Source organism: Boleophthalmus pectinirostris, unplaced genomic scaffold, assembly GCF_026225935.1.
Source record: "Boleophthalmus pectinirostris isolate CB_2022bp ecotype Guang Dong unplaced genomic scaffold, ASM2622593v1 HiC_scaffold_204, whole genome shotgun sequence".
NCBI classification, from domain to species: Eukaryota; Metazoa; Chordata; class Actinopteri; order Gobiiformes; family Gobiidae; genus Boleophthalmus; species Boleophthalmus pectinirostris.
Genome location: NW_026571161.1, coordinates 1 through 25,000, shown reverse-complemented (window position 1 = coordinate 25,000; position 25,000 = coordinate 1). Strand labels below are relative to the sequence as shown.

Here is a 25,000-nt window from a genome sequence, read left to right as displayed (position 1 = left end):
TCTCATGTTGTTGCAGATTTTCTATTTTTCCCAGTCCTGAAAAGCAAGAATTACAGTTATAATGATGTCTCCTCACCAAGAACATATCCTAAATTGTTTTGTTTCATTCACACATGTTTAACACACAAGTGTTCATATTTAGTTATTTCCTCAAATTGAAAGCACACTATTCCACATTGAGCTGCCATGTGGTACAACACAGGAAGTGCTCCACTGTGATTTCAGACCTGGATTTGCCCATCTCTACTAAACCAAAAGGTAAAGGGTAGCTGTTAACTTGAAAAATACTGCTTCATGACATCACAAGATGGAACAGAGCATTTTGAGCTTGGAGATGTAGGCAGATGTAACAGTTACTCAAACAAGTGTGAATAAAACAAAACAGAAACACCAGATTAAAACATGGCCCCCTAATATAGGACATTTTACAACAAAAAAAAAAGGAAAAAAAGAAAACGGGAAAATAGAAATATACTCACCTCCACATTCCTCAATGATCTCGGCGATGGTGCTGGCTGCGTCTCCAGCCATAATGAGGATATTCTTGAGGCCGTCCAGTACGACCTGCACCACCTGGGAGTCTTTCACTGACAGCAGGTTGCAAAAGGGAGGGATGACATCCTGATCCACCAAATACTCCACCTACACGAACCCACACATGCACCACATTCATACTTATTTACAACACAGGTACATGGTTATAAGCATAGGGACATTTGCATTCCTTTATAAAAAAAGTTAATAACAAAAGCAGCTAAATAAAGCATAAAGGAATAGTGTGTAATAAATAGTCTCACCTGCTCTTTCCGGCCACTGATTGTAAGGTTGCTGATGGCCCATGCTGCCTCTTTTTGGGTGCCAAAGTCTCCCTGTTGAGATACAAGCTGTTACTACAAATATTTCCAATACCAAAAACAATTCCAAGATATTTTTACTTTATATGTACACCAGCTGAAATGTATCTAATAAAAACAACTTGCAAGTACATACATGGAACTACAGACAGTTTAGTAGACACGATTATGCACAAACCTTGGCCAGTTGCTCAATAATCATGGGAATTAGGCCAGCATCAATAACAGCTTGAACCTGCTGCTGATTACCGGCTGTAATGTTGGAGAGGAACCAGACTGCCTCCTACAAAACACAAATATGATTTAGAAATCTCCTAATACTCCGTTTAGATATTTTCATTCTACACTGCATGATAATTAAAACCAAACAGCATTTTTCAAAGCATGTCTTAATTATACAACAGCTTTACCTTATTAATTTTTTCTTTTGGGTGTGTGAGCAGTTTAGGGAAGTGTGAGAGGACATCGTAGTTGAGCACAACCTGTGTCTGCTCGTCTGTGCCGGTGACAATGTTTCCAACTGCCCTCAAAGCTGCAGTCTGCAACAAACAAGTAAGTTAACAATGCCAGCATGAACAGAGTTACATTATTACACATCGTTTTGCACAATTACCTGAACTTTGACCTCTTTGTTACTGAGAAGAGGCACAAGAAATTGAACAACACCCGAATCTATGACCATCTGGATCTGCTCATTGCCACCATCCGTCAGATAGGAAAGAGCCCACACTGTGTCAACTAAGATCTAAAACAAAGATTTATTCATAAAATGTTAAGTAAATTGTATAAGGTCCATTCTAGTAAGTCACCCATCCACTCCTAACTTGATACTTACATTAATATCTGTATGGTATATCAGCTCACAAAGAGCAGGCAAAATCTGGAGAGAGAGTAGAAGATTTAAGATATTAAAAAAAATATAAAAATAAAAAAATCAAATCAAAGACAACATAAAATCCACAACCAACTGATTTTCTCTCACCTGCTGAACTGTTTCCATGGGTGGTGGTGGGTCCTTGTTTCGGCACAGATTAACAATAACCCAAGTAACGTTTCGGAGAAAAGTAATTGGGATTGATGGATTGATGAATTCAAGCAAAGGCTTGACAACCCCCAGAGAAATGACATAGTCCCTGCATTTGGGACCATCACCTGCAGATGGTAAAGCTCAAGTCAGGAACACTACTCCTAAAAACAGTGATTTAATGCATATGACTTAAACATTACCGATTATGTTTCCTAAAGCCCAAACAGCCTGTTCACATACGTTCTGATGAGGAGAGTGGAGTAATCGCAGGAAGGGTGGAACCGCATCTGAAAATGAAGCAGTCACATTTAGGCACAGGTACAAATAGGATAAATTCATTGCTCATTCATACTAAAAGGCCCTTGTGTTACACCTGTGCAGGTTCTGGACTGGACAAAAATCACCACATACAATACAATATAGAAATACAAGAATTATGGTGCATTTCTTTATGATTAATACTTACTAGCTTTAACCACATCTTGAGTCTGCGACGATGTCCCAGAAGCAATGTTAGTCAGGGCCCAAGCTGCCTCAAACTGAAGAGATGGACTGGGGGAAAAAAAAAAGCACATACAAATTTGAAGAATAAGTAGTTCAAGATAAAGAAGTATGCATCTTCAAGGAGATGAGCAGGTGGTGGGCCCTCCACCACAAAAGTTACATAGTGCATCTTTAAAACAACATCTGACACATTGAGGACAAACTGTTTCTACATCACATCAATACTGGCTCAGATCCAGAAACTCCCTAAGAGTAATGCAAAAAATAGTTCAACTCTGAATGTAATACCACTAAAAATAATGACTTACTTGTCATCGTCTTCCAGGCATTTCACTAAAATAGGCAAGATACCAGACTTTATCAAGTCATCAATGGGGGGATTTCTGTCACTTGAGAGCAGCTTCCTATAATTAAAAAAAAAAAAAAAAAGAGTAAAGCATGTTTGGATCTTGGGCAGTACAAGTACAAGCTATTTTGTTACAATTACAGACTTACCTGGCTGCCTGCACAGCACTGAGTTGGATGACTGGATTGGCACTTTTGGCATTCTGTAGCAACAATGACAATCAAGAGTCAAACAAAAAAGTTCCATAAGAAAGACAATAAGGGTCCGCAGGGGCAGGTCACCATTTATTACTGGAATCCAAGCATCTGTGCTTACCATGTGTACAATCAAATTCATTGAATATATGAATAGAAATATGAATGTTCAGATGGACCTCGGCCTGCTCAGATGCAGAGCGCATATTATGTGTACGCAGCCACATGGACTTTTGAGTGGGTCCATAAACAGCTGACAATGAAGCATGCAGCATGTTACGATCTGTATGCTAAACCACACGCTTTTGTTTCACTTTTCCTTATTTATGTTGCACATTAGATCATGGCCAGATCACGACAATCTCAGCGCTTATATATTCAAATGTGTGAAGAAGCCATGCCAACATCATCCCCCATTCTCCACCACAAACTTTACTGATGTGTATACTGCAAATGAACAGCGAGCCAAGGAGAGCACCCGAGTGATGCAGTTTGTGAAGGGCTTACAAAGGCAAATATAAATTTTCAAGTCAGGGAACATTATCTGTGCATAATTTTTTGTTATGGCAGTGCACCTCTCCATGTGGTATAGGAATGAGAAAGAGTATTAAGACAATGTTGTTTTGCCTATTGTAGCAACCCTTTCCTCTTTCAGTCACAGATCTTGCAAGCTGATGCCAGGTTACAGATTAAAGCTAGAACGTGTAAACATTTACATCACAGTATAACGTCATGGTTTATAGCGGTTGTGGATGTGTGCTAGAGCAGGTTGTAAAAATATATGCAGCGGTGCAGGGTTTGCCACGTCAGATAATCACTGAAATGTGAGACACTTTGCTTGGGAAAAACACCTAACAAATGTCACAAGCTCATATATCATGAAAAATACACACAAAAATATGAAGTCTTACCTGTAAGATGGCCTCAAGTGTTAGATTTTGCTGCAAAAAAACACAAATATTCAGTCATTATCTGTAGTATTGATTCACTTTTTTTTGAAGTGATAGGTCCTGTTGTGACATGTTGAAGAAAATCTACAGTAAATCTAAAAATGACTCAAATAAATTCCATGTGAGCTCAAACATAGTTCTGAGTTGAATGTATGAGTACATCATTTTAATTTTGGTCTACTCCTATAGCCAACACTGGTACTGTTGCCCCCGTTAAGACACTTACCCCTAACCCTTTGAAGTCTGAGTCCACATCCGAGTCTTCCAAACTTTCCTCAGCTGGAACATTTCTTTTTTTCAGTAGATGTTCATCTCGTTTGATCTAACAATCACAAATGCAAGTTAATGAAAGTTATTGCTTTGATGAACACAAGTGGTTACTACTTAAAAAAAAAAAAAAGTCTTGTTTATATAAAGTTGCATATTTTGCACCAATGCTCGCTCATAAAACAAACTATTACTTTAAACTTGAGCCTCTTTGTATTTTAGACTGCAGCACATCCCATCATCCCATCGCTCAGTGAAGTTGTGAGTCAGTGGTAGGAGGAGATTCCCTTGCCCTACATTCCAGTGCTTCATGCTGCTGTGCGTCACTAGTGACTAATCATGTAGTGCAGAGCTGCTCTCATTTGGATAACGGGAATGTGCTAGACTTTAGACACCTCAGCAATTCACTGCATTGACTTGCTATGACCTGAACGACAGCTCCATGTATGATCACAACTGTTTTTACTAGTTCATGCACAATTGAAATTACAAATTTGTTGATTGGCATAACTGGTGTATATCACATTGTGTAAGCAATTGAGCAGACTAAAAAATGTAGTTTTGCAGAGCTCTCACCTTTCGCAGCTCTACAGTCACTTCATTTCGATGTCTTCGCATTGTCTGAAACAAAATATAAAAAACAAGGAATCAGTAAAATTCTCAGTGGCCAGTTAATTTAAAATTAATACATTTGCACTGTGTTTACAGTTTTAACTTGGACTATGTACATAAATATGTAATCTTTTATTTATTTGCATATCTTGAAACAAATATAATTTTTAAAAACAACAAGAAACATAATTAGTTGGGCAAGTACAACTGGATATTGAGACTTACCAGTGAAAATTCAAAGAGCCTCAAATTGCCTTCCTAAATAGCTCCTTACATAATAACGGCCACTGGTCATACTAAGACCACTGCAAAACATTACCAACTAGAAGCAGCTGGACCTGTACCATTCAAACCGTGTTTATTTGCACATTTTATCACTAGCAATAAACATGGCAACTCTAATACTAAGCCAAGTTGTCATATATACACTATGGCAAAACCAGCTGAGCTACAGGCAACCCCAAATGATATGCAGAAAACAAAAGGAGATTATGATCAGCTTCATGTGAGCCTCTGCTGCTTTGCGATTCAAAGCTGCCCCTAATGATGTCTCAAATCAAAGGCAATCTGTTATGACTGACCTACATAAGTAAAATCCAAACTGGCATTTTGTTCTGCTGTGGTCTGAGTCATCCATTTATAAAAACTCAGGCAGTGGCTCTAAAGAGGATCCAGGTCAGACATACAAGATGCCTGAAATAGCATCAAGAATGCACTTGGCAAAATCTGCTTGCCATAGTAGCCATGTGCTTTTACACTGACACCAAGTTTCAAAACAACATCAGGTTCGGTTTGTGCTCACAGATTGTCGCCATGAATATCTCATCAGAGAAAGAAACAATCCATCAATATTGATCTGAAATAGAATTTAGGGTGACATTTTTGGCAGGCCGCTCTGAGCACTAAAAATGCTTAAAACTCACACAGCACATAGTTGTATTTTCATTTACATATTACGATACCAGACATTTAAATGTATATATTTTAGTTTTAATTTAAACATATACCTTTGGTGGGGCATATCCTTTATAAATTAAGGCCCTAGAACTAACAATACGGTTAAATGTCAACCTATAGCTGACAATGCTAACAGTTAAGGAGGGGCAAGACAAGTTTGGAGCAAATAAAACAAATTTATTGGCGCGATCCAATAATGTAGCGACAGGTTAATATTCAAAAAGTTGATGCTTAACTATTACTATCAGAGATGAGTCATAAAAGCAGTAAACGTAAAGATACTGTTGCCGGGTCAGGCCCTGCCTCGCTAAACCTGGTGCATAACCTGAATCCTAGCATGCTAGGCATGGGAAGGCTAAATAGTAGTGACTGAGCCATTTCATCTTGCATATAGGCAAAGATAAGTGCGACTGCACCAACATCTTGGTATACGTAATTTAAACCAACTTTTGACCTCGATTTTCAAGCGATAATCAAACAAAATACTATCTAGTGCTGAAAATATGTACTGATTACAAGCTAGCTTAAATCAAGGATGGCGAACTATTGCTAGCTAGCTAGCTGTGGTAGCCGGGCCAGGCTAAACAACGAGGCCTAAAGTGTGCAGTTTTGTACACATTAATGTCGTCCCATGTTAATGACACCTGTATTTACTCTTAAACATACCTCAACATCTCGTCCCTTGTTTTTAAAGCTCTTGATGCGGTGGTTTTCTAAGCCGTTGTTTTCTGCCATAGCTGTATGAGGTTTAGCGCTTCCTCCGGCTTTGGGGATCTCCTCTCCGTGAAAGACGAGGCACGGCTCCTGCGCTGCTCCACAGGAGGAGGCGGCGGCGGTGGGGAGGAGCGGAGCGAGGGGCGGGCTCACCTCCGCACGGGATGCCCTTCTTTACAGCAGCACAGCGTCAAAGCGAGATCACACTGCTTTTCTTTCTTTCTTTTTCTTAACTTTAAAAACAACTTGACATCAGAGCAGCATTAAACAAGAATAGACAATGTGCGAATGCTTTATTTAACCCAGCAATATTTGGTTTTGCTTGTATACTGACATTAGTGCAATGAAAAACACACATTTGAAACAGTTGTTAAAATATGATACATTAGAGAATGTTATGCCATTCAGAAGATTAATTGTTAAAAAATGTTACATGTAATCAACACATTTTTCTCTGAAATAAAGATTACATATTGTCACTTAATAAGGCAAAGTATACAGTATTTGTCTGCAATAATTTGTATAATGTAAGCAGGAAATCACAGCAATAAAATTTTATCCAACAGATATAAATAAATAAACATGACATAAATATGTAACGATGCAATTTTGTCATGAAAAAAACACATGGCTTCTGTTCAGACAATTTTTGTTACCACTGCAATTAGGCTTTCCTGAAATTTTACATGAATTAACAAACTGCAACTAATTATAAATAAAAGTGCACAACTTTCCCAGCAGGCCAATGAAAAACATCTGGTAATAGGTTTAAAAGAATCACTGTCATTTGAATTTGGTGTCCAAGTGAGTAGTGTGAGGATGTTCTTTATGAAGAAGACACCCAGAAAAGCAGCAATTTAAAGATACAACATGGGGTAAGAGAAGCCACTGGAGTCACATAAGATTTGATCAATGTTTTGATTTGACCATCAATATCAAACGTTCATCGAGGTTTCTTTATGATATGGACAAAACATTTAAAGCGTTATAGTAGAGTTTTCAGAAAATCTGTTGTTCAAATAGGATCTTCTCAAATCCTTGTGGTGGTGTATGATAGAAGTCACTAAACTGGCAATCCAAGATGGCACTGTCATCCACTGTAATTAAAAAAATAAATACATGAAAACAGAATAGAAGTTAGGGCATTTATACATTTACTAAGCAAGTATGCAGCAAAGGAAAGGAAATACTGCCCTCTATCGAGTTTAAAAGGTTAATATCCATTAGTGAGACACACACACTGTAGATGTTTAAAATTACTGAAAACCTTACCATAAACGACAGGATATACAGTGCCTCGGATGCCTGAAGAAGGGCACTGCATGTTCTTTCCATTCAGATATAAATTCAATTCCACATGGTCATATGTGACTCCCTATGGACAGAAACAAAACTGAGCTTTGTGGATTTGATTGACAAAGTCTGCAATCTGCATTAGAGCCTTACAATAAGACAATAAAATATGATAATTCTCATAATATATCAAGGGGTATTATTCTAATCAATGCCACCGCTTTGTATTATATTTTCTAACACAGATAGTGTAGAACTTGAAGGTATATTATGTGCAATTGCAGCAGTCCTGGCTTGTAAGAGTTGAACTGAAATTTCATCTGTTTAAAATAACTTCCAATTAAGTTAAGCATGGACAGTACAAAAGGGCAATTTGATGTGACACACAAAGGTTCGCAAGTATTTTGGTTTATTTAGTTGAACAAGAATTTAACTTACCACAATGTCACCCTCTTGTGGAATACTGTTTGCAGGCAGTCTGTTTTTCTCTTCGTTATTGTGGTATACAGAGCCGTCATGCCTCAAGACTAAGCTGTTAATGTCTCTGCCTAAAGGCACTTGGTTAAGATTTACCTTTTGAGTAGCCACACCAATTCCCCACACACCTGAACATATTGAAAAGTATAGCATTACAATTACATCTTATTTCTTATTCCTCTATTTTAAACATCATGTAAAAAGTTCAGAGTGGCACTTGGCCATTACCTGTGGATTGAATCTTGAACTCGAAGTAACTCTTATTTTGGTGCAAAGGGGCATTGGCCAAACACCCTCCAGTGCCACATATCCTCCGACCACTTTTGACAATAACCACATCTGTGCCTGTTAAAACAAATGTTTAATATAGTAAGGACATTAACTCTCTGATAATTATCTAGTTGATAAACATGGTATTCTTGTAATAGTTTAAAAAGTAATACTTCAGTCTTCTCTCAAATGTTTGGGGTTGTTTAGTTTATAATCTGCACTTCTTACCCCAAACCGTGCAACCATATATGATCATTCACACTGTGAATCAATTCAGCAGAGCTAATTACACTTGTGTACACACCGTGAAAGAATGGAGTGATTCTTAACCTAGTGCTTTGTGTTAGCAATGGCACAAACATTATATTCACACCTTATAATACATACAAACGTACAATGCAAATGAAGTCATATGAGATTAGTTTCCCGATCAAATTTATTCAGTCATTCTGTTGAGTAACAGAATTAGCTCGACAGCCACTAGCAAATGCTAACAGCGGAAGTAGCAAATAGTCGATGTCCATGACAAGAACCAGTCAAGGGCCAAATATATAAGTATCTTACCCATGTGATGAGTGTCTAACTGAACCGTGGGCATTTCTTTTAGGGGAATATGCCCCGAACCAGCATCGCCGCAACAGCCCAGACAGCACGTAAACATCGCAGCCATCACGGATCACACGCAAATGCGCTCGCTCTGTGAACCAAAAGACAGCAGCACTTTGACTCGATACTACTACAGTGACACCTTGTGGATTAACCTAGCGCGCCTAAGCTGCTGCTGCCTCACTATATCCAATCACAGCGGCTAAGACAGGCAGTGCTCCTGATGGCATGGAAACAAGGGAAGAAAATCAAGGTCAAAATTTTACACGTGACTTGGTAACTATTGGACATCAGTGTTAGATAACAACTGATGACTCAAGTTTATTCTGGAGAGAGGAACAGCCATGGGAAGTATCATAATTTCTTTAATAAATAATAAGAATAATAAATACTAATTTCCTGTCCATCATGTGTGAGCGTGATGCAGGTTCGGAGGACATGTGATGTGATGAATTAAGTAATATTTGGAGTGTGTGTTGCATAGGGTCTGTATAATTAAAAATAAAGTATCTTACCAAGTAATAGTTACTTAATAGTGTAGCAGACACTCAGTGATGCCAAACCCGGTTCAAAGCCTATAGTTGACAGTTTTTCACGCTGTAATGTTTTGCATAGCAACAGCCCCTCCCCCATCTCACTGGTAGGGATCATCAGTCAATGTACAGCAAAAGACAAAACGTAAAAACAACATATCTTCACACGCTCCACACCAAATACCACCAAAACACAAACGTACACGTGCTTACCACAGGCTGTCTTTAGAAGTGTTAAGATATTAAAAGATATGCTGCTTTCAAATGCCTTTAGAGAGAGTCAAAGGGTTAACTCTGTACCCGGAAAAGGATGAAGTCTGCACAGCAACAAGCGCCATTATTGCGTTGCACAGCGCGTCTCAGCAGCTGGTGAGTGATTCTTTTGGTCCAGTACTTTGCATGTTTCTATGGGTTTGCAAAATCTGACATAACGCTCCGTCGGTGCCTTCTAGCTGCAAGACGGCAAAAGTGAGCTCTGGCTATCCTTAACGAACCCAGTTTCTTCATCGGACGATGGGAATCCGAGTCTCCACTCAGTCAGTTTAGCACCATTAAGTATTTTTCTATGCAGAGCAGAAATATGCTGCTTTGGAGTGTACAGTATTAGAAACAACAGCGATTATTGGCTCTCTGGTTTACGACGCACCTTTGAGTTTGAACCAAGAACTGCTGGACACAGGGAGAGAAAAGATGTTTGTCGCTGAAGCTTACAACGTGGATGACCGTGGCAGCAATGCCAACATTTTGGCGCTCACCCCCTTACGTGGGCACAGTGAGACGGTTCAGTTGCATTCCCAGGACTGGGAGACTTGAATCACTGGAAACGAGTTAATTATTTGTATCCTTTGAGATGTTTCTCTTTTGAGTATAAAACCATTTGCTGCCTTTACGTGGCAGTAAGCTTCGGGGGTGGGTTTTGATATTGAAGTTTAACTGATAATGTTATGAAGTGGATATTTGACGCGTTGGTGGTATGTTTGCAGGGCGCAATGGAGCAGTTGGAGGAGGAACTTACGTGCCCGATCTGCTGCTGTCTGTTTGAAGACCCACGGGTGCTCCTGTGTTCTCACAGCTTTTGCAAGAAATGCCTGGAGGGGTTGTTGGAGGGAAACCGAGGTCTTGCATTCAGGACACCTTTGAAATGTCCTACCTGTCGCAAAGAAACACCCCACAACGGTGCAAACAGCCTCCAAATTAACTACTCTTTGCGCGGAATCGTGGACAAGTACAGCAAGATCAGACTCTTCCCTAAAATGTCAGTTTGTAAACAGCACTGTGGACAACCACTTAACATTTTCTGTGCTACGGACCTAAAACTCATCTGTGGCTTTTGTGCAACGACCGACGAGCACAGGGGGCACAGGTTCAGTTCTTTGGAAGACGCGTTTAAGCGCGAGAAGGAATCGTTTGAGGAGCTGCAGCGCGGGGTGGAGAGCTGGCAGAGCGCAGACATCCTGTCCTGTCTGGAGACTCTGCAGGCAGGGAAGAAGAAGGCACTCCAATCCGTGAGCAGAGACGCAGAGAAAGTGACCGATTACTTTGACAAACTGATTAGCACCATCGAATGTAAAAAGAACGAGATCCTTTCTGACTTGGAGACACTGAAGTTGGTGGTGATGCAAGCGTATGATCCGGACATCACGAGGCTGAGTGCGGCTCTGGAGGAGCAGGAGCGTGCTCTGAGCATGGCAGAATCTTTCAAGAGCATCACGGACCCCCTGTGCTTCCTACAGCAGATGCAGGAATTTCGTGCTAAATTCAGGGTCCTTAGGGAAACCCCACTTCCCAGCTGTAACGATATGGACATTGGACCACTCGTGCGTAATTTCGATGTGAAAAAGTGGGATTCACTAAGGCTCAAAGAGGTGGACAAAATAAGCGTGCCTCACGAGAAAGTCTCCTATAGGTCTGGCTGCACGCGGGTAACAGCTCCCAGGTTGATGGCTTTATTTCTGCGGCTGTCATTGGCAGTGGTCCTACTTCTGTCCACGCACACCCTCGCAGCATCTGCACAGCTCCGCTTTGAACCGCTGCTCAGTGCTGTCACATCCCACTTCTCTCAGAGCGCCGTGTTTCTGTGCGACCTGGTCTCATCATCCACAAGTTTACTAAGTGTAGGCCAGCAATACCTCATAAACATAATGGACTCCACAGTAAAATTCTTCAGCTTTTACTATTAGACACGCATGAACATAGACTTAAGTTATTGTGGAAATCATCAGCTTTTTAAAATGCTCTTGTAGTACAAGTTCGTTAAATGCAGTTTCTTGCTCATATTTAGTTCCATAGGTTTTATAGATTCTCTTTCTTTTGATATGGCATTTTTATATCACCAAAAAGAATAATTAAATAAATTTGACAAGCAGTAGAACAAAATTGCGTGATTTCTATGTTTTCTGCCTATATAAGACTCGCTTGTTGCGCACTGGCCTTTCAGGGTGCGCGGGGTGGCATAGTGATGCTGGCATGCTGTACACTTGCGAGTTGCATAACAAGCGCTTGCCTCGCCATACAACAAGTGAAGATAAAGCTAGGAAAGAAATTAATCATGATAAACATGGAGGGTGGTCTGTATATATATACATTTTCATTTAGGCTATTGAAATTTAGGATAAACACATAAGTCTCAGAAAGGCGCATTTGGGCATTTTAAGTTATTGCCATATATCTCCTGGGATAGTCTTCCTAGAAGGCGTAAAATTCACACTTCATTCAGATATTAACAGTTTTGGCTACTCACTTAAGCTTTCATTCAGTACCAGAGAAATTTGAACATTTCACCAAGTCATCTCAGGTTCTGCGTCACATCACACATATATGGCTGTCTGTTGTGAAAATAATGTCAAGTGCCTCTACATAAATAGTTACAGTTGAAACAGCCGAAAAAAATTTGTTTAAAGGTTTAAGAAACACCGCATTAAGACTACTGCAAGTTTTATAACAAGATGCGCAAACTCAGGACTACCTACTTCGAGCTCCATTAGGCCTAGTCCACTTAAGGAAGGCCAGTTTACTCGTTGCACAAAAGGAATTGACGTAATATTCCCATGAGATCAAAATTAATCAGAAATATGATTAATGTTGCGCAATGACTAGATCTCTGCTTGAAATAAAACCATATATAGGCCTTTTTTTTTTTTAATGCGCACACACCATGGATATAGGCGATAGCTAGTTTTAGGTGAAATGTGCAATTCAAGCGCCATGAGCTTTTTTTTTTTTTTTTTTTTGTGAAAATACGTAGCAGGGAGTACAAGACGACTAAGCAATTATATAGATTTTTTTTTTTATTTACAAAAAGCAAATGCATAATGCTTAGATGCTGTGGCGCATCTGTAGCCTAATTCCTAATGGGGGGATAAGGCCTGTGCCTGTATCCAGGATCAGGATTGCGTAAAGAGTCAATTCCATGAGCAAAGCAAAGACAAAGTATATTTAAGATGTGTGGCTTTTGTTAAAGCAACCTGATTGACCATACGTTATCCTAAATAAAGGCGGTCCTTTGGTGGAAAAATAACTAGGAAAGATTAATGTTCGACTTACTGAATGCAAAACTTCGACGAAAAGAAAAAGTGCAAATTTTGGACAATTAAACATTAATTCCAGCAGAAAAACAAGCTAACAGAAATGCTGTAAATTCCTTTCTATGTATCCGCATAGATTTTGGATTTCGAAAAGGCCGAAAGGCCGAGGACGGAGGAGTGTACAGCAACGCCCCTGTAAACCAAAGAGCTCAAGTGAGCATCAAAATCAGTACGGCCAAAGCTAAAAGATAACACATTTACAGTAAATCTTTTTGTGTGGATTTAATAAAGTAAATACATAGTAGTACATGTGTATTTTATGTTTCCCTTAGAAGTCAAATGTCCCCATCCCACCAAAAACAAACCAAAAAAAAAAGATCTGTGGTCACTTTGGTAGTTTTTATTATTAAAACATGACAAGAATTTTGAAAGCACATTAGTACTTGAACATGTCAATGATTAAAATATTTTCAAATAATTCCATAGGTGAATACATCAAAAGTTAATTTTCCAACTCAGTCCAGATTCAAAACATTTTATTTAATGTGACATTAACAGACTCATTCAGTAGATGGGCCGGACAGTGGGCAGGGGTCAGCTGTTCTCCAGCAGCACGGGGAATACTGGAGGCTGACCTCAATGTTACTCCAATATTTACGTGCTGCTACAGTAAGGCCGCCAGCTTCTTCAGCACAAACAGGTGTTAGACATGTGACGTGTGCAAAGAGGGGAGCTCCTGCTCTGCTGCTGCAGCATGGCATGGCCTGCATCTCAGTGTATCCCACAAACCATTCCGTGCTGCTACAGCATCACAGGACACAATGGTGTAGACTCTGATCAGATGTGTGCCCCGGACGACCTCCATCTTCCCTCATACAGGTTCTCCATCTGAAAATAAAAAGCAAAATTGAAAACATTATCAACTGGTAGTAATGTTTGAAATATTTATTAGGTAAATGTTCTGTAACATTTTTTTTTTTAAATCCACTGTTGTCCAAATAATCAGTGAAACAATGTGGTGTAAAAATGGTACCAAAAGCACATGTAAAAAGTAGGGATAAAAAATGCACAAAAGGAGCTTTTCCAGAAGCTCATAGTTGCTTACAACCTCACGCCAAACCAAAATCTACTTACGTAGTGAATAACTCGACACAAAGTCTGAATTTAATATAATGCATATATTCTAGAATTTCCAAAGAATAGACTAGAATAGAATAGAAAAATTTAAATAACAATGTACAACAAACAGAACATAGTTGTTATAATGTCAAATATGGGCATGCCACAAAAACGAAGTGCAAAATATTGCTATAGAAAACACTGCACTGATGATGGCACCAATAGTGACACAATAACCCTAAAGTATGAAATGATCATTATAGGCCTAGTCAAATACAAAATTTATCACTAATAATTAGATTACACAGGAGGAAAAGGAACCATAAAGACACTGACACTAAGTATCGTTACTTACAAGTAAGGAGTGCAAAGGCAAATAAGTACACTTTCTTCCTGAAAAAAAAAAAAAAAAAAAAAAATTATATAAAAAAAAAACATCCCTCAAGTTAAAACAGTTTCTAATTCAAACACAATCACTCACTACCGCATTTTGATAACAGTATTTAAAATGTACAAAACAGAATTATTGTATGAAAGTGTGTGAGCATTATTTACAAGCAATTCTCATATTATAATGAGAACAAAAATTATAGTTATTATGTTAATCACATAGACTTGACCAAAAATTCACAATGCATTGTTGTTATGGCCAGATCCAACAATGAAACCAGATTTGTAGCCTGCAAACTCTTCCACAACTGTGCAGCCACTAGAGGTCTCAATGGACCCACATTATGACCTTGGTCAGAAATGGACATCTTTAGAGTCATTTTCACAACAGTCACAACCACATAAAACGTGTTATGAGCAAACTAATCATATAAGAATTCTGAGACATTTTTGGTACAATGACAATTAATGCTATGTTGCAAACAACACATAAAAAATAAAACAAAAGTTAATAGTACATATACATAAATGTAAAGTGTAAAAGTGTGTAAAAAGTGGGTAACTTGTGTATGTGATGTAAAGTTGAGCTGTATGTAATAAAAACAGGCTCTGGCTGCACAGGCACAACAACACACCTGAGAGGGACCAACAGCAGCTTCTGCAAAATCCACCAGCACACTCAAATCATTTACATTTTACACCTGCTACTTTACAGGACCTCCCCATTGCTTTGACTCACTTAAACCATTCAAACGATCAGGAACAGGACACCACAATTTACTAATCATTATTTATGAATTAAACATTTGTAACAAATAACTTAAATCATAAAATCATAACAAAAACACAACATTGTGAAGCTTATTTAAGAATATGACAACAGTGAATTGGAGCCTTACAGTTTTAACAAATAAAAAACTTGGGAAGTCCATCTTTTGTAACATTGGCAGTGTGAGACAGTGCTAATAAGGTAACATGTCTATGAACATTGCTATCCATTCGCGTTTCACATCAGTGTGTCTGTCTAACCTATCCCATTTTGTGTCTCCTTTAGGGCAGCATGTCCAGACATGTCACCTTCCCTGTGCAGCCTTTAACCCCTTCTTCTGACATGTGCTCCAGCTCCATTAGTCCGCAAGAGTCACCTGACCCCTGGGTCGAAGGTCAAGTGCCCCTCAACATGAAGCACAAGGACGGGACACTGTGCCAGTCACAGCCTCAGACTAAGGCTGAAGCTAGTTTGTTACACTGATCAGAGGTGGATGCATGAATCACATGCAAAAACATGCATCTGGAGGTTTTCAACTTAGATATTGAGAAAAATACAAAAGTCACTTCATAATCTTCTGCAAAAAATACAAATTATTTTTTTTCTCCAATAATAAACTCTTCAAGTTGTCAGGGCTTCTTCAAAGCTCAATTTAATTTGTTTTAGCAGATTTTAAAGAAAATAATAAATTGTATCCAGTAGTGTAAAAAGACAGTGTGGCCTTTGAGACAACCATAACATTGCAGAAAAATACAATACAAAATAAATTTTAAAACTTAAAATTCTGATATTAAGTGTTACATGTACTAGTTTAATTGTAGCTGTTAATTTATTTGTTTCAAGCTTTCCCTCGGGGTCTAATACAGAAAAAACAGGGAGAAAACCAAGTACTACTTCCACTTCATGTTGACATTATTACACAAGGACAGTAAGAGTAATATACCAGTGGATATTACAAGAATGTCTTTGCGGCTCAAACTACTTTGTTCCAAACAAATGTTGAGTGTGAAGGGTTAAGATGGACTGTGGCCGTGCGGCTCCCGGTGCTCCTCTGACACAGGGAAAAAGAGGAAGAAGAAGCAGAGCTGCTGTGGCACACCCACACTCAGGCTGTGGAGGGTCTCTGTCCCTCGTCTACAGAAGATGTGGGATTTACAAAAACAACACCATCACTCCAAGTGGGAATGAGAGCTCTCGACTTGTTTCACATGCAAGTTTGGCAGCCATGATCACACTGATTGAATATATTCATATAAAATAAGATTTTTTTTTAATTATATATAAAATTATCATTTATATATTGATACAAGTACAACAGTCTGTAATAATAACTATTAAAAATTTATGATGAAATGTAAAGATGATTTTCAAATAAATACTTGCTAATAATTGAGTCAGTACATATTACTTTTTGAAACTGAGATGTTTACACAAGGTTATATACTGCAGTGATGCTTCAGACTGTATAATGCTCTGTTCTATTTGTAGTGTGATAATGAAAATTCTAAATAATTATTCTTTATCCAGACATCCCACGAGAAAAGGACAAAGTGTGAACTAAATGCTCAGGACGTCCTGTCACACACCTCCAAAAGTCACCACAACCATCATGTTAACACTATCAGCTGAAACCATTTTATTCTAAAAATATTTTTAAAAATTATAGACATGTATAATGAAAATAAGCACACTCCAAGGACCTTACTTATGATGAAAATAATTATAAAACATACTAAGACTTGACAAGGGCACAAAATACACACATCTGTACATCAGAGAAATCAGCTGTTCACACGTACAGATTGCGAAGCCCCCAAACAAACAGACACCATATATTTATAAACAAACATGTCCATGTGTATTGTTCAACATGTATTCACATTTGTACAGTGATAACTGTCTTTCATACAAAATCACTCTTAAACCTATGCACCATGTATGCACACCTGAGGCATGCATGCTCTGACCTGCTGCAACTGAAAAATTCACCTAAAAAATATGCAACAACAATCATCAAACACTTTATTATTTAAGCAATTCCTAAAAAATTTTTTTTAAAGTCTTGCTTTAAGTTTAACTTTTTCAACATGGTGTGTATGAGAAACAGGCTGTTACAAAAACCATACAGCTTCCATTGAATGCTCTGACCCACAAAACTTCAACCAAGACTAATTGCTGGAAAATGACCAAGACGACCCATGAAAACCTGTGCCCGTCAAAGCAAATTTGAATACTCTGAAGTTTGTGCTGAGTGCTGCAGAAAAGAGGAAGAGGAGTGGGGGTTCTGTGCAGTCTGGCTACAGCACATGTACAAGAAGAGCCTCCGTTTCACCAGGAAATGGGGGTGGGAGCCCATTTCGCTGGAGGGGTCCAAGAGACAGAATGATGAGTCACAGAATGTCAAGCTAACGGTCTGAAGCAGTACACTGGCCCAGAGAGAGACCAGGCCAGCACACATGTGGACCTGTAGCATCTGATACTACAGTTATGAACACTACGGTGACCAGACACGTTTTTCTACATGTACATTTGTGCTTCACACATTTGATTAGTACACAACGTGTGCCATTACAAAAGGTAATTATGTTACTGTATGTGACGTTTTATGTACAGGTAAAGATAAGAGGTTTCAAATTAAAATAGTTCACTGCAGGTGCCATGGCGACTCTGATTACAAGATGTCACTGTCTGACACAAATGTACTTGGTTTTGAAAGAACCACCTATTTTTGAATACCTGACAAAGGAAAATATTAATATAATCACTCCCAGCTGGGGCACATTTTACACTGCACCTAAAACACAAAGCATTTAACTGTGTAATCTGGAAAATGTCAGATTTAAAGACAGATGGTCAGGTGTTCTCTTTTACATATACTGCTGATTAGAATGAGAGAGAACAAAAAAAAAATAAAAAATTAAAATTAAAATAAAAAAAAACGTTTGGGTGCACATTTTACAAAAGCACAAGAACTACTAACAATGTTTTTTAATGTGTCAAATATGTCATTTTAATATTATTTTTTTTCTTGTGCCTTTAAAAAATATATATATTTGATTTACACCCTTCACAAATTTTGACTAGAAACTCCAATGATGTATAAATATTTGATCTCTTTTTGGATATTTAACTGAAACATTTTACTATAATAAATGTGAATTATTTCTTTACATGTGTATACTTCTGTAGTGTTAAGTCACTGGTAAATAGGTCAAGGATAATTGATCATGAACATACATGCAACAACTCTGCTAATAAGAAAAACTAATGACCAGGTCATGATGGACTTACAATAAACCTGACCAATGATACTTTATCACATTATCAGACAGATTCAGTCAGATTACACACTAAGAAAGAATAAGAAACGTGTAATAAATGTATATAACCTATATATGATAAAAATGTAATAGTGTCAGATTATGTAACACAAAACGATCTAGGGAAGTGCAAGGAGAAGGGTTAGACGCACCATTATGCAGAGCCTCTCTTTCCCTCTGCTCTATAAGCTACGAGGCCAGCCTTGGACAGGCTAAAATACCCCACTTCATCAGGAATGTGTGCTTCTTGTCTTAAAAGTCACAACACCTAAAGACAAACTCAACCAAACAAATAACTAGATCTCTTTTTTCAGTGGTCTCATTCAATACGGTTACAGCCACGTGTCTACAACTGTTAATGCGTCATTACAACTTTATAACCATCAACTTTAGACAGTTGGCACAGAGCCATATTATTATTTTAAATAAATACAGGCAATAAGAGTTACGACAGCTGTATAAAAAATACCTATGAAGAGTCACCAGACAGCCTAAAAATCTCCACAGTAAAATAGAAAATGATTAGTGACCTACTGTCTGAACGCCTCACACACTGCCCTGCCCACTAAACAAGCCCGTGTCCGAAAATCAGTGACAGACAGCGCAAAAAGACAGCACAAACTTGCAGAATGTAAACGAGACGATGCTCACCGCCTTTTTTTCATTGCACTTTTCCCTCTTAAGCCTGTAAGCGCTCCGTGCTGGATTTGTTGACACTGCCCACTGTACCTCTCCGCTGCTCGCCTTTTGCACCTCCCGCTCAAAAACTCTGCCATAAATGCAAAAAATATCCGTCACCTTCAAACTTTCACTAACGGTCTCTAACTAAGACACCCCTCTAGTTTTCAGCAAATTGTTATTTTATTCTCTCGCATATGTCCGTCTTACCTTGGCAAAACGGAACGCTGATTGTGCAGTTTTTTTACAGCGCAGCAAACTCAGAAATCCAGTCCTGAGCGCTAGCAGGCTAAGCTAACAGGCTAACGCAGCAAAAGTACTGGCAAAGCTGGTCAAATGGCTCCCCCGCCACTGTGTGTTTGTGTTAATTCGGATATCCCAGCGTTCAATACATCCATACTGTCTGGTCCGATTGAACTTGCTCAATATTACCTGTGCTGTGTTGGAAAAAGAGCAGCCCCCTCCAAAAGGCGCAGTAAAATTTTGAGCGCTCGGCTTGTTCCTCCGCCTCAGTGGCAGCCTGATCGCAGCATCCTCTCACCGCAGCTGCTCAGGCAATCGCTGTTCACTCGAAAATGGCGCCGAAAAGATACACTCCTCATTCAAATTCGTTAGAGCCTCCCATTGCGCTCATTGGCTGGATGCAAAGTGAAGTCCGCGCCGCTCATTGGATGTTGAAAATGCACTCTCGAATGATCTCGGAGCCCACGCAGAGCAAACCAAGAGGAAACTTAACTCTTTACGTGCTCAGCGGGTTTCCATGTCAGTTTTCTCGTTTACGTTCACATTCACATTAATCCCAGCAAGCAAGTTCTGCCAATTGTAGCCTATCAATGAGGGATTGATACAAGTGCAAGAGCAGTAAGCTACACTAAACGCCTGTCGGCAGAAATGAGTTACAAACTAACAAGAGTTATAACTAGTTGTTTGGTCTGCTGCTGCTGATACAATGTAAAATTGTACATCTGTCTGCACACAAGCAGCAAAAGTGTATTAAATGGTTGAAATGTTGGAAAATATTGTGAAAACAGCTGAGGGACCTGAGGCTTTGCATCCAGAACTCAGAAAAACTTCTTCCCAAATAGGCCTTAACACATATGTTGGATTTCCATACTTCTTGAAGACATTGAACATTCACCTGACCTTAACCACAATAACTAATTAATAATAATAATGTCACAATAATAACTTTAATCTAATCCTACTTTTCACTTATTAGGTCTATAGCACTTTGAGATTTCTTTCCCCATACTGTGATAAATACACACCCACACAGGCATAATAGTTGAAACGAATCACTACACGTAACAAATTCATTCACCGTGACGTAAAAGGCTAAATTATTGCTTCATATTAAATGTGAATTTATTGCTTCACATTGCATTGAGCAAAATAAACCAGGGCAATGATTTCATCCTAATATATCTGCACAATAAAGTGGTAGAGTTCACCGGGCTGGGTTCATGTGACACCACAACACTAAGATGGAAAACAGGTCAGAATTATATGGTAGAATTGATCTTTTAATTATCTGATTGCAGAACTGTTGATCTTCTTTATGGTTAATAGGCTATGTATAATTATTGGACCAATCCACATTAAACAAAACTGGCATAAAGTTCAATGTCTTCTCTCACAGTATAGATAAACAAAAATAAAAGAGTGGTAACATTAGTCAAATCCAAAGATGTGATTCTCATCAGCTGAAAGTACTTTAAGCCATAATTATTATGATAAATATGGAACCAGTCTCACAAATAATGAGGTTCATCAGCTGTGGATGATAATTTTGGATATTTCACAAACAGAGAATCTCTCTTATATAGACACCTCCATCTGAAATTATGACATGTTCAAATTCTAGGATGAATGCAAACTATAGGGTAATATAAAACATAATCCAATATTGCATGCGATACTTTAGTGGCGTAGGCCTAAAGCGAGGCTCCTCATTGTGTATACATTCTGCAGTAATGTGCACAATGGGGCGGACAGGGAAAAAACACACTTGTTTACAGATAAACTGGTTTGGACAGGAAGCCAGTAAGGAGGAGCTCTGTGCTGTTAAACAGCCATGTGGAGAGGCAGGGATGAGCCAGCAAAAACGCCACAGTGACCATTGAGAAGACGGGGATGGCAAAGAGATATCAATAAATCCAGCAAGTTATATAATCTAGATAGAATGCAAACTCTGTTCAATGAAAAAGTGATGTATTTTCTTCATGACAACATATAAAGATCCATGTGAGACTAGTAAAGTGGTGCCAAACAGTAGTCAAGCGCAGCCCTGTGAATGCTATAGAGTTCATCGTGCATTGTGTCACCATCACATGAGCACACACTGCCTTCCATTAGGCAGGAGATCCTTATGACTCACGAAAACACAAGTCACATGTCACTACACAAATGAACCATGCTACTCAGGCTGCACTGCTATCCACACTTGGTTGTTTTGCAGGGCCAAATGAAATCACGTTATAATGCATGTCTTTATGAGGAGGTTTGAGACAGTGTGGGGCTCTCCCTTGTGTAGTGGATAGCCTGAACAAGAGCAGCCCTGTCATGATGCATGGCCACGACTAGCGAGCTAGTCTGGTTGCAAAGTTGTCATGGTGGGGTACTTTTGGTCCAGTATAATTTGATTTCATGTTAGATGGCGTGTGAACATGGTTGGCTGTTACACTCAGCTGCTTCTCATTCAGGGAGTTTTTACGGATTTTTCGTCTTTCTTCTTTTTCATGTGACTCGAAGCTTCACACCAGTGTCAGACATGGGACCACAGAACCTTAAAAGATGGAAAATCGACACTAGATCTCACCAACATTCAATTGGATCAGCAAGTGATCACAATGACAGCTACACACAGAGTTAATGGCGAAATAATAAATAATCAAATAATTAATACCTGTGCCACATAAACATCAACTCATTTATTTTTATCACCATTCCTCAAAGTTCACTTAACTTCTGTTTCTGCAAGCAATAGCAATCAATGTGTAGGCCTATAGCAACAAGATGTGTTACACAAAAGTATAGTAGAATATGCACACTTTATTAACATGGCCCACTCCTTGGCTGTGGTTTTTAAAGAATACAATGAGGCCCAGTGAGAACTTTGGAGAGAAAGCCTATCCATTGATGTCTCCTGGCCACCCCTCCCCCTCTCTCAGAGACATCTGTAGCAGCTGCCCCCTTGTGCTCCTGTCAGCGGGACAGAGTGTGTGTTTGCATGTGTGTATGAACAAGTTGAGGTGGGGTTGGCAGGGAGGTTAGCGTGGGGCGTGTTATAACACCTCCCCCTTTAAAGAGTGCAACCCGCACACTTGTGGGACATCACATTTATCAATGGCTAATAGTCACTAGCAGGTCACCCTGAAAATACTACAGCAACCTCTGACCTCTTTTTAGCACAAAGTGGTCATGTCAGGCCCTCTGTGCCCCACAGAAGCACATATGCAAACATACGTAAACAAGTCATATTTTAATATTCCAAAAGAATGGATTTATATTTTTAAATAAAACAAAACTTTTAAAATGTATGGGTGACTCCATCATAATCGTTTGTTTGGAAAAGTAAAACAGGAAAATAGATTATTGATTAAGGAAATACATTCAAAAATCAAGGCAAGCATTAGGCTATATATATCATTCTTTTTATTACCACAGATTTTCTCTTTTTTTGGAACTACTCTTACAACCGCTTGACAAAGAGCATTTGGTACCCTAAGTATTTACAATAATGGCCCCACAACAGTCTAAACTGTCTAAGATAAAGGCTTAATGGCTCAAGATCAAACTTCATATTTACCATAGGTCTATTCAGCAATATTTAGGCTATATCAGCCTGTGACTATGTGAATTCACAGAGGCAACTACTTTGCACTTATTTGTCATGTTTTTCATGACTCTTGTGTAGCCAAATAACAACAATTCATGGCTAGTTCTATAGACTCATATAAGCTAATAACAACATAATAAGCCCAGGTGCTCATTTAGCCTGAATGAGCCACAATTTAAAGTGAAAGAACTGACTTCAAGTTTCACAAACAAAACTCAGATCTCTTTTTTGTCCTGCTTCTGGACTACAAAATGACAATTCCTACGGAAGTCCCTCCCTCCATACTGCACTGTTGTATCTCGGTGATGTAACCACTTTCCAAATATAGCGTGTTGCTGATCGCTGTGCTGCCCTCGGATTGGCTGGAGCTGCTGTCGCTCGCCTGACGTCGCCCCGCCCGTGTTATTATTGTAAACAGCCCTCCTCGCCACCGACTCTGTGGGTCGAGCCGAGTACTCCATCCAACCCTTTGTTCGTGCAGTGAAAACACCGACACGACAAAGCAAGAGTGATAGTCCGCCCAAAACTGTGGCTGACACCTAAAAGAAAAGTTGAACACAACGCCCTCCACTAACCACATATTATTGAGATAAAACGATCGTGGTGTCGTGTCGAGGCTTGTTCCTCGCGCAGTGGGACGTTCTCTCGACCGGCGACTGGTCCGTGCTGCCGCATGAATAACAATAATAAACCGGGCGAGTTGTCAACGCTCGACACTGATGTTTTGCTTTACCCGCACATCCACATTAATTGACTTTCGAATTCACAAAAGAGTTTCAGAATGACAGGCAGTCTAACTCATAAACGCCAACACACAAAGTTGTCATATACAAAGACAACATCTATACATCGACGGCATCAGCCCACAATGAAAACACTCGGCCTTAAACAAATTTTCTCGCTCTTGAGTTCGACAGCACGAGCGCCAGCAAAGCGACTTTACATCCATCACCCAAATGAATTACTTTTTTCAGAATTACTACACGACAAACTAGTGACGAGATCATACGGCCAAAGTTACAAAGACTCCACTGACTTAAATGCCACTTACAGACTAGTGTTTTCCAGTGCATCTTTCGCTGTGTATGGATGTGTCGCTAGGAGTAGCCGGTCCGTTGGTGACAACCTCACCTCTTCGACAAATTCCATCCAGGGCAAGTTGACAACAAGCTTCCATCCATTCTCTTCCGAGTAAGTGCAGTTTCAGCAAAGCTTCAAGGAAGTTGTTTCTTTTGTTCCAGTGTTTTTTTTTTTTTTTTTTTTTTTTTTTTTTTTTGGTTGCGTCAATGTTGCGAAGGGGGGAGGCGGAGCGGTGGAGAGAGGAGAAAAACACACCAGAGCGCAGCGTAAAGCCACCACGTATAGTTCACACGGCTGTCCATTAACGGGCTGAAAACACCTCATCCAAATCCGCGATAAAGTCAGCCCAGCTCACGTGGCTACATCCCGGTCAAGAGGGAAGCTGCACTATCCAAGCTGATGAGGTCCGTGCGCTCCGTGCGTGCGTACGGCGCATTTGCATAGTCCAAGTGGGTTTTTGTAGTTTCACAAGTGTTGACAACAAGACGTATGAAAAACGAATCGCCCCTTTCTCATTAAAACTTGATTATTACACCAGTATCACCAAGCTTTGAGTGGTAACGCCTCACACTGGCTTCTACATCGTCGTCTTCACTTGGAGTACAAAGACGCGCTTTTCCGTAGAGTTCAGACGGATCCCTTTTCTTGACAGGTGACTCTCGTGTCTCTCGCAGATGT

The 25,000-nt window shown here is 39.3% G+C and overlaps 3 protein-coding genes and 1 long non-coding RNA gene across 6 annotated transcripts; 1 reads left to right on the top strand and 3 right to left on the bottom strand.

Moving 5' to 3' along the window:
- Positions 1 to 3: 3 nt before the first annotated feature.
- Positions 4 to 6,534, bottom strand: kpna3 (karyopherin alpha 3 (importin alpha 4); the record flags this gene model as incomplete). Its single annotated transcript, XM_055156870.1, has 16 exons — positions 6,378 to 6,534; positions 4,719 to 4,763; positions 4,102 to 4,197; positions 3,837 to 3,866; positions 2,881 to 2,933; positions 2,694 to 2,789; positions 2,348 to 2,433; positions 2,082 to 2,168; positions 1,837 to 2,006; positions 1,690 to 1,734; positions 1,468 to 1,599; positions 1,265 to 1,393; positions 1,033 to 1,137; positions 798 to 869; positions 480 to 642; positions 4 to 36 (listed from the first exon to the last, which is right to left on the bottom strand). Coding segments are annotated over exons 1-16 (1,411 nt in total), but the record flags the coding sequence as incomplete, so codon positions are not given.
- A 167-nt stretch (positions 6,535 to 6,701) lies between these two features.
- On the bottom strand, positions 6,702 to 9,195 carry spryd7b (SPRY domain containing 7b). The gene is made up of 5 exons (XM_020936318.2): positions 9,030 to 9,195; positions 8,424 to 8,540; positions 8,157 to 8,323; positions 7,698 to 7,800; positions 6,702 to 7,522 (listed from the first exon to the last, which is right to left on the bottom strand). The coding sequence occupies exons 1-5, from the start codon at positions 9,133 to 9,135 to the stop codon at positions 7,425 to 7,427; spliced, it is 591 nt and encodes a 196-aa protein (XP_020791977.1). The 5' UTR covers positions 9,136 to 9,195; the 3' UTR covers positions 6,702 to 7,424.
- A 554-nt stretch (positions 9,196 to 9,749) lies between these two features.
- trim13 (tripartite motif containing 13) lies at positions 9,750 to 11,980 on the top strand. 3 transcript variants are annotated; one of them, XM_020936307.2, is made up of 2 exons: positions 9,750 to 9,973; positions 10,588 to 11,980. In XM_020936307.2, the coding sequence occupies exons 1-2, from the start codon at positions 9,869 to 9,871 to the stop codon at positions 11,782 to 11,784; spliced, it is 1,302 nt and encodes a 433-aa protein (XP_020791966.2). In that variant the 5' UTR covers positions 9,750 to 9,868; the 3' UTR covers positions 11,785 to 11,980. The 3 variants fall into 3 exon arrangements, with proteins under 3 accessions (XP_020791966.2, XP_020791967.1, XP_055012843.1); XM_020936308.2 differs by lacking the exon at positions 9,750 to 9,973 and adding an exon at positions 9,992 to 10,513; XM_055156868.1 differs by lacking the exon at positions 9,750 to 9,973 and adding an exon at positions 10,002 to 10,140.
- Positions 11,981 to 13,513: 1,533 nt separating this feature from the next.
- On the bottom strand, positions 13,514 to 24,970 carry LOC129409988 (uncharacterized). The gene is made up of 2 exons (XR_008632667.1): positions 24,294 to 24,970; positions 13,514 to 14,016 (listed from the first exon to the last, which is right to left on the bottom strand). It is a non-coding gene; the product is annotated as an uncharacterized LOC129409988 (long non-coding RNA).
- Between the last annotated feature and the right edge of the window lie 30 nt (positions 24,971 to 25,000).

Coding starts and splice junctions, on each gene's coding strand:
- spryd7b (XM_020936318.2), bottom strand. CDS start 9,135: ATGGCTGCGATGTTTACGTGCTGTCTGGGCTGTTGCGGCGATGCTGGT. Junction 8,541..9,029: donor GTTAGACACTCATCACATGG/GTAAGATACTTA, acceptor TTGTTTTAACAG/GCACAGATGTGGTTATTGTC. Junction 7,523..7,697: donor TGTATATCCTGTCGTTTATG/GTAAGGTTTTCA, acceptor TTTTAATTACAG/TGGATGACAGTGCCATCTTG.
- trim13 (XM_020936307.2), top strand. CDS start 9,869: ATGCCTTTAGAGAGAGTCAAAGGGTTAACTCTGTACCCGGAAAAGGAT. Junction 9,974..10,587: donor ACAGCGCGTCTCAGCAGCTG/GTGAGTGATTCT, acceptor GTATGTTTGCAG/GGCGCAATGGAGCAGTTGGA.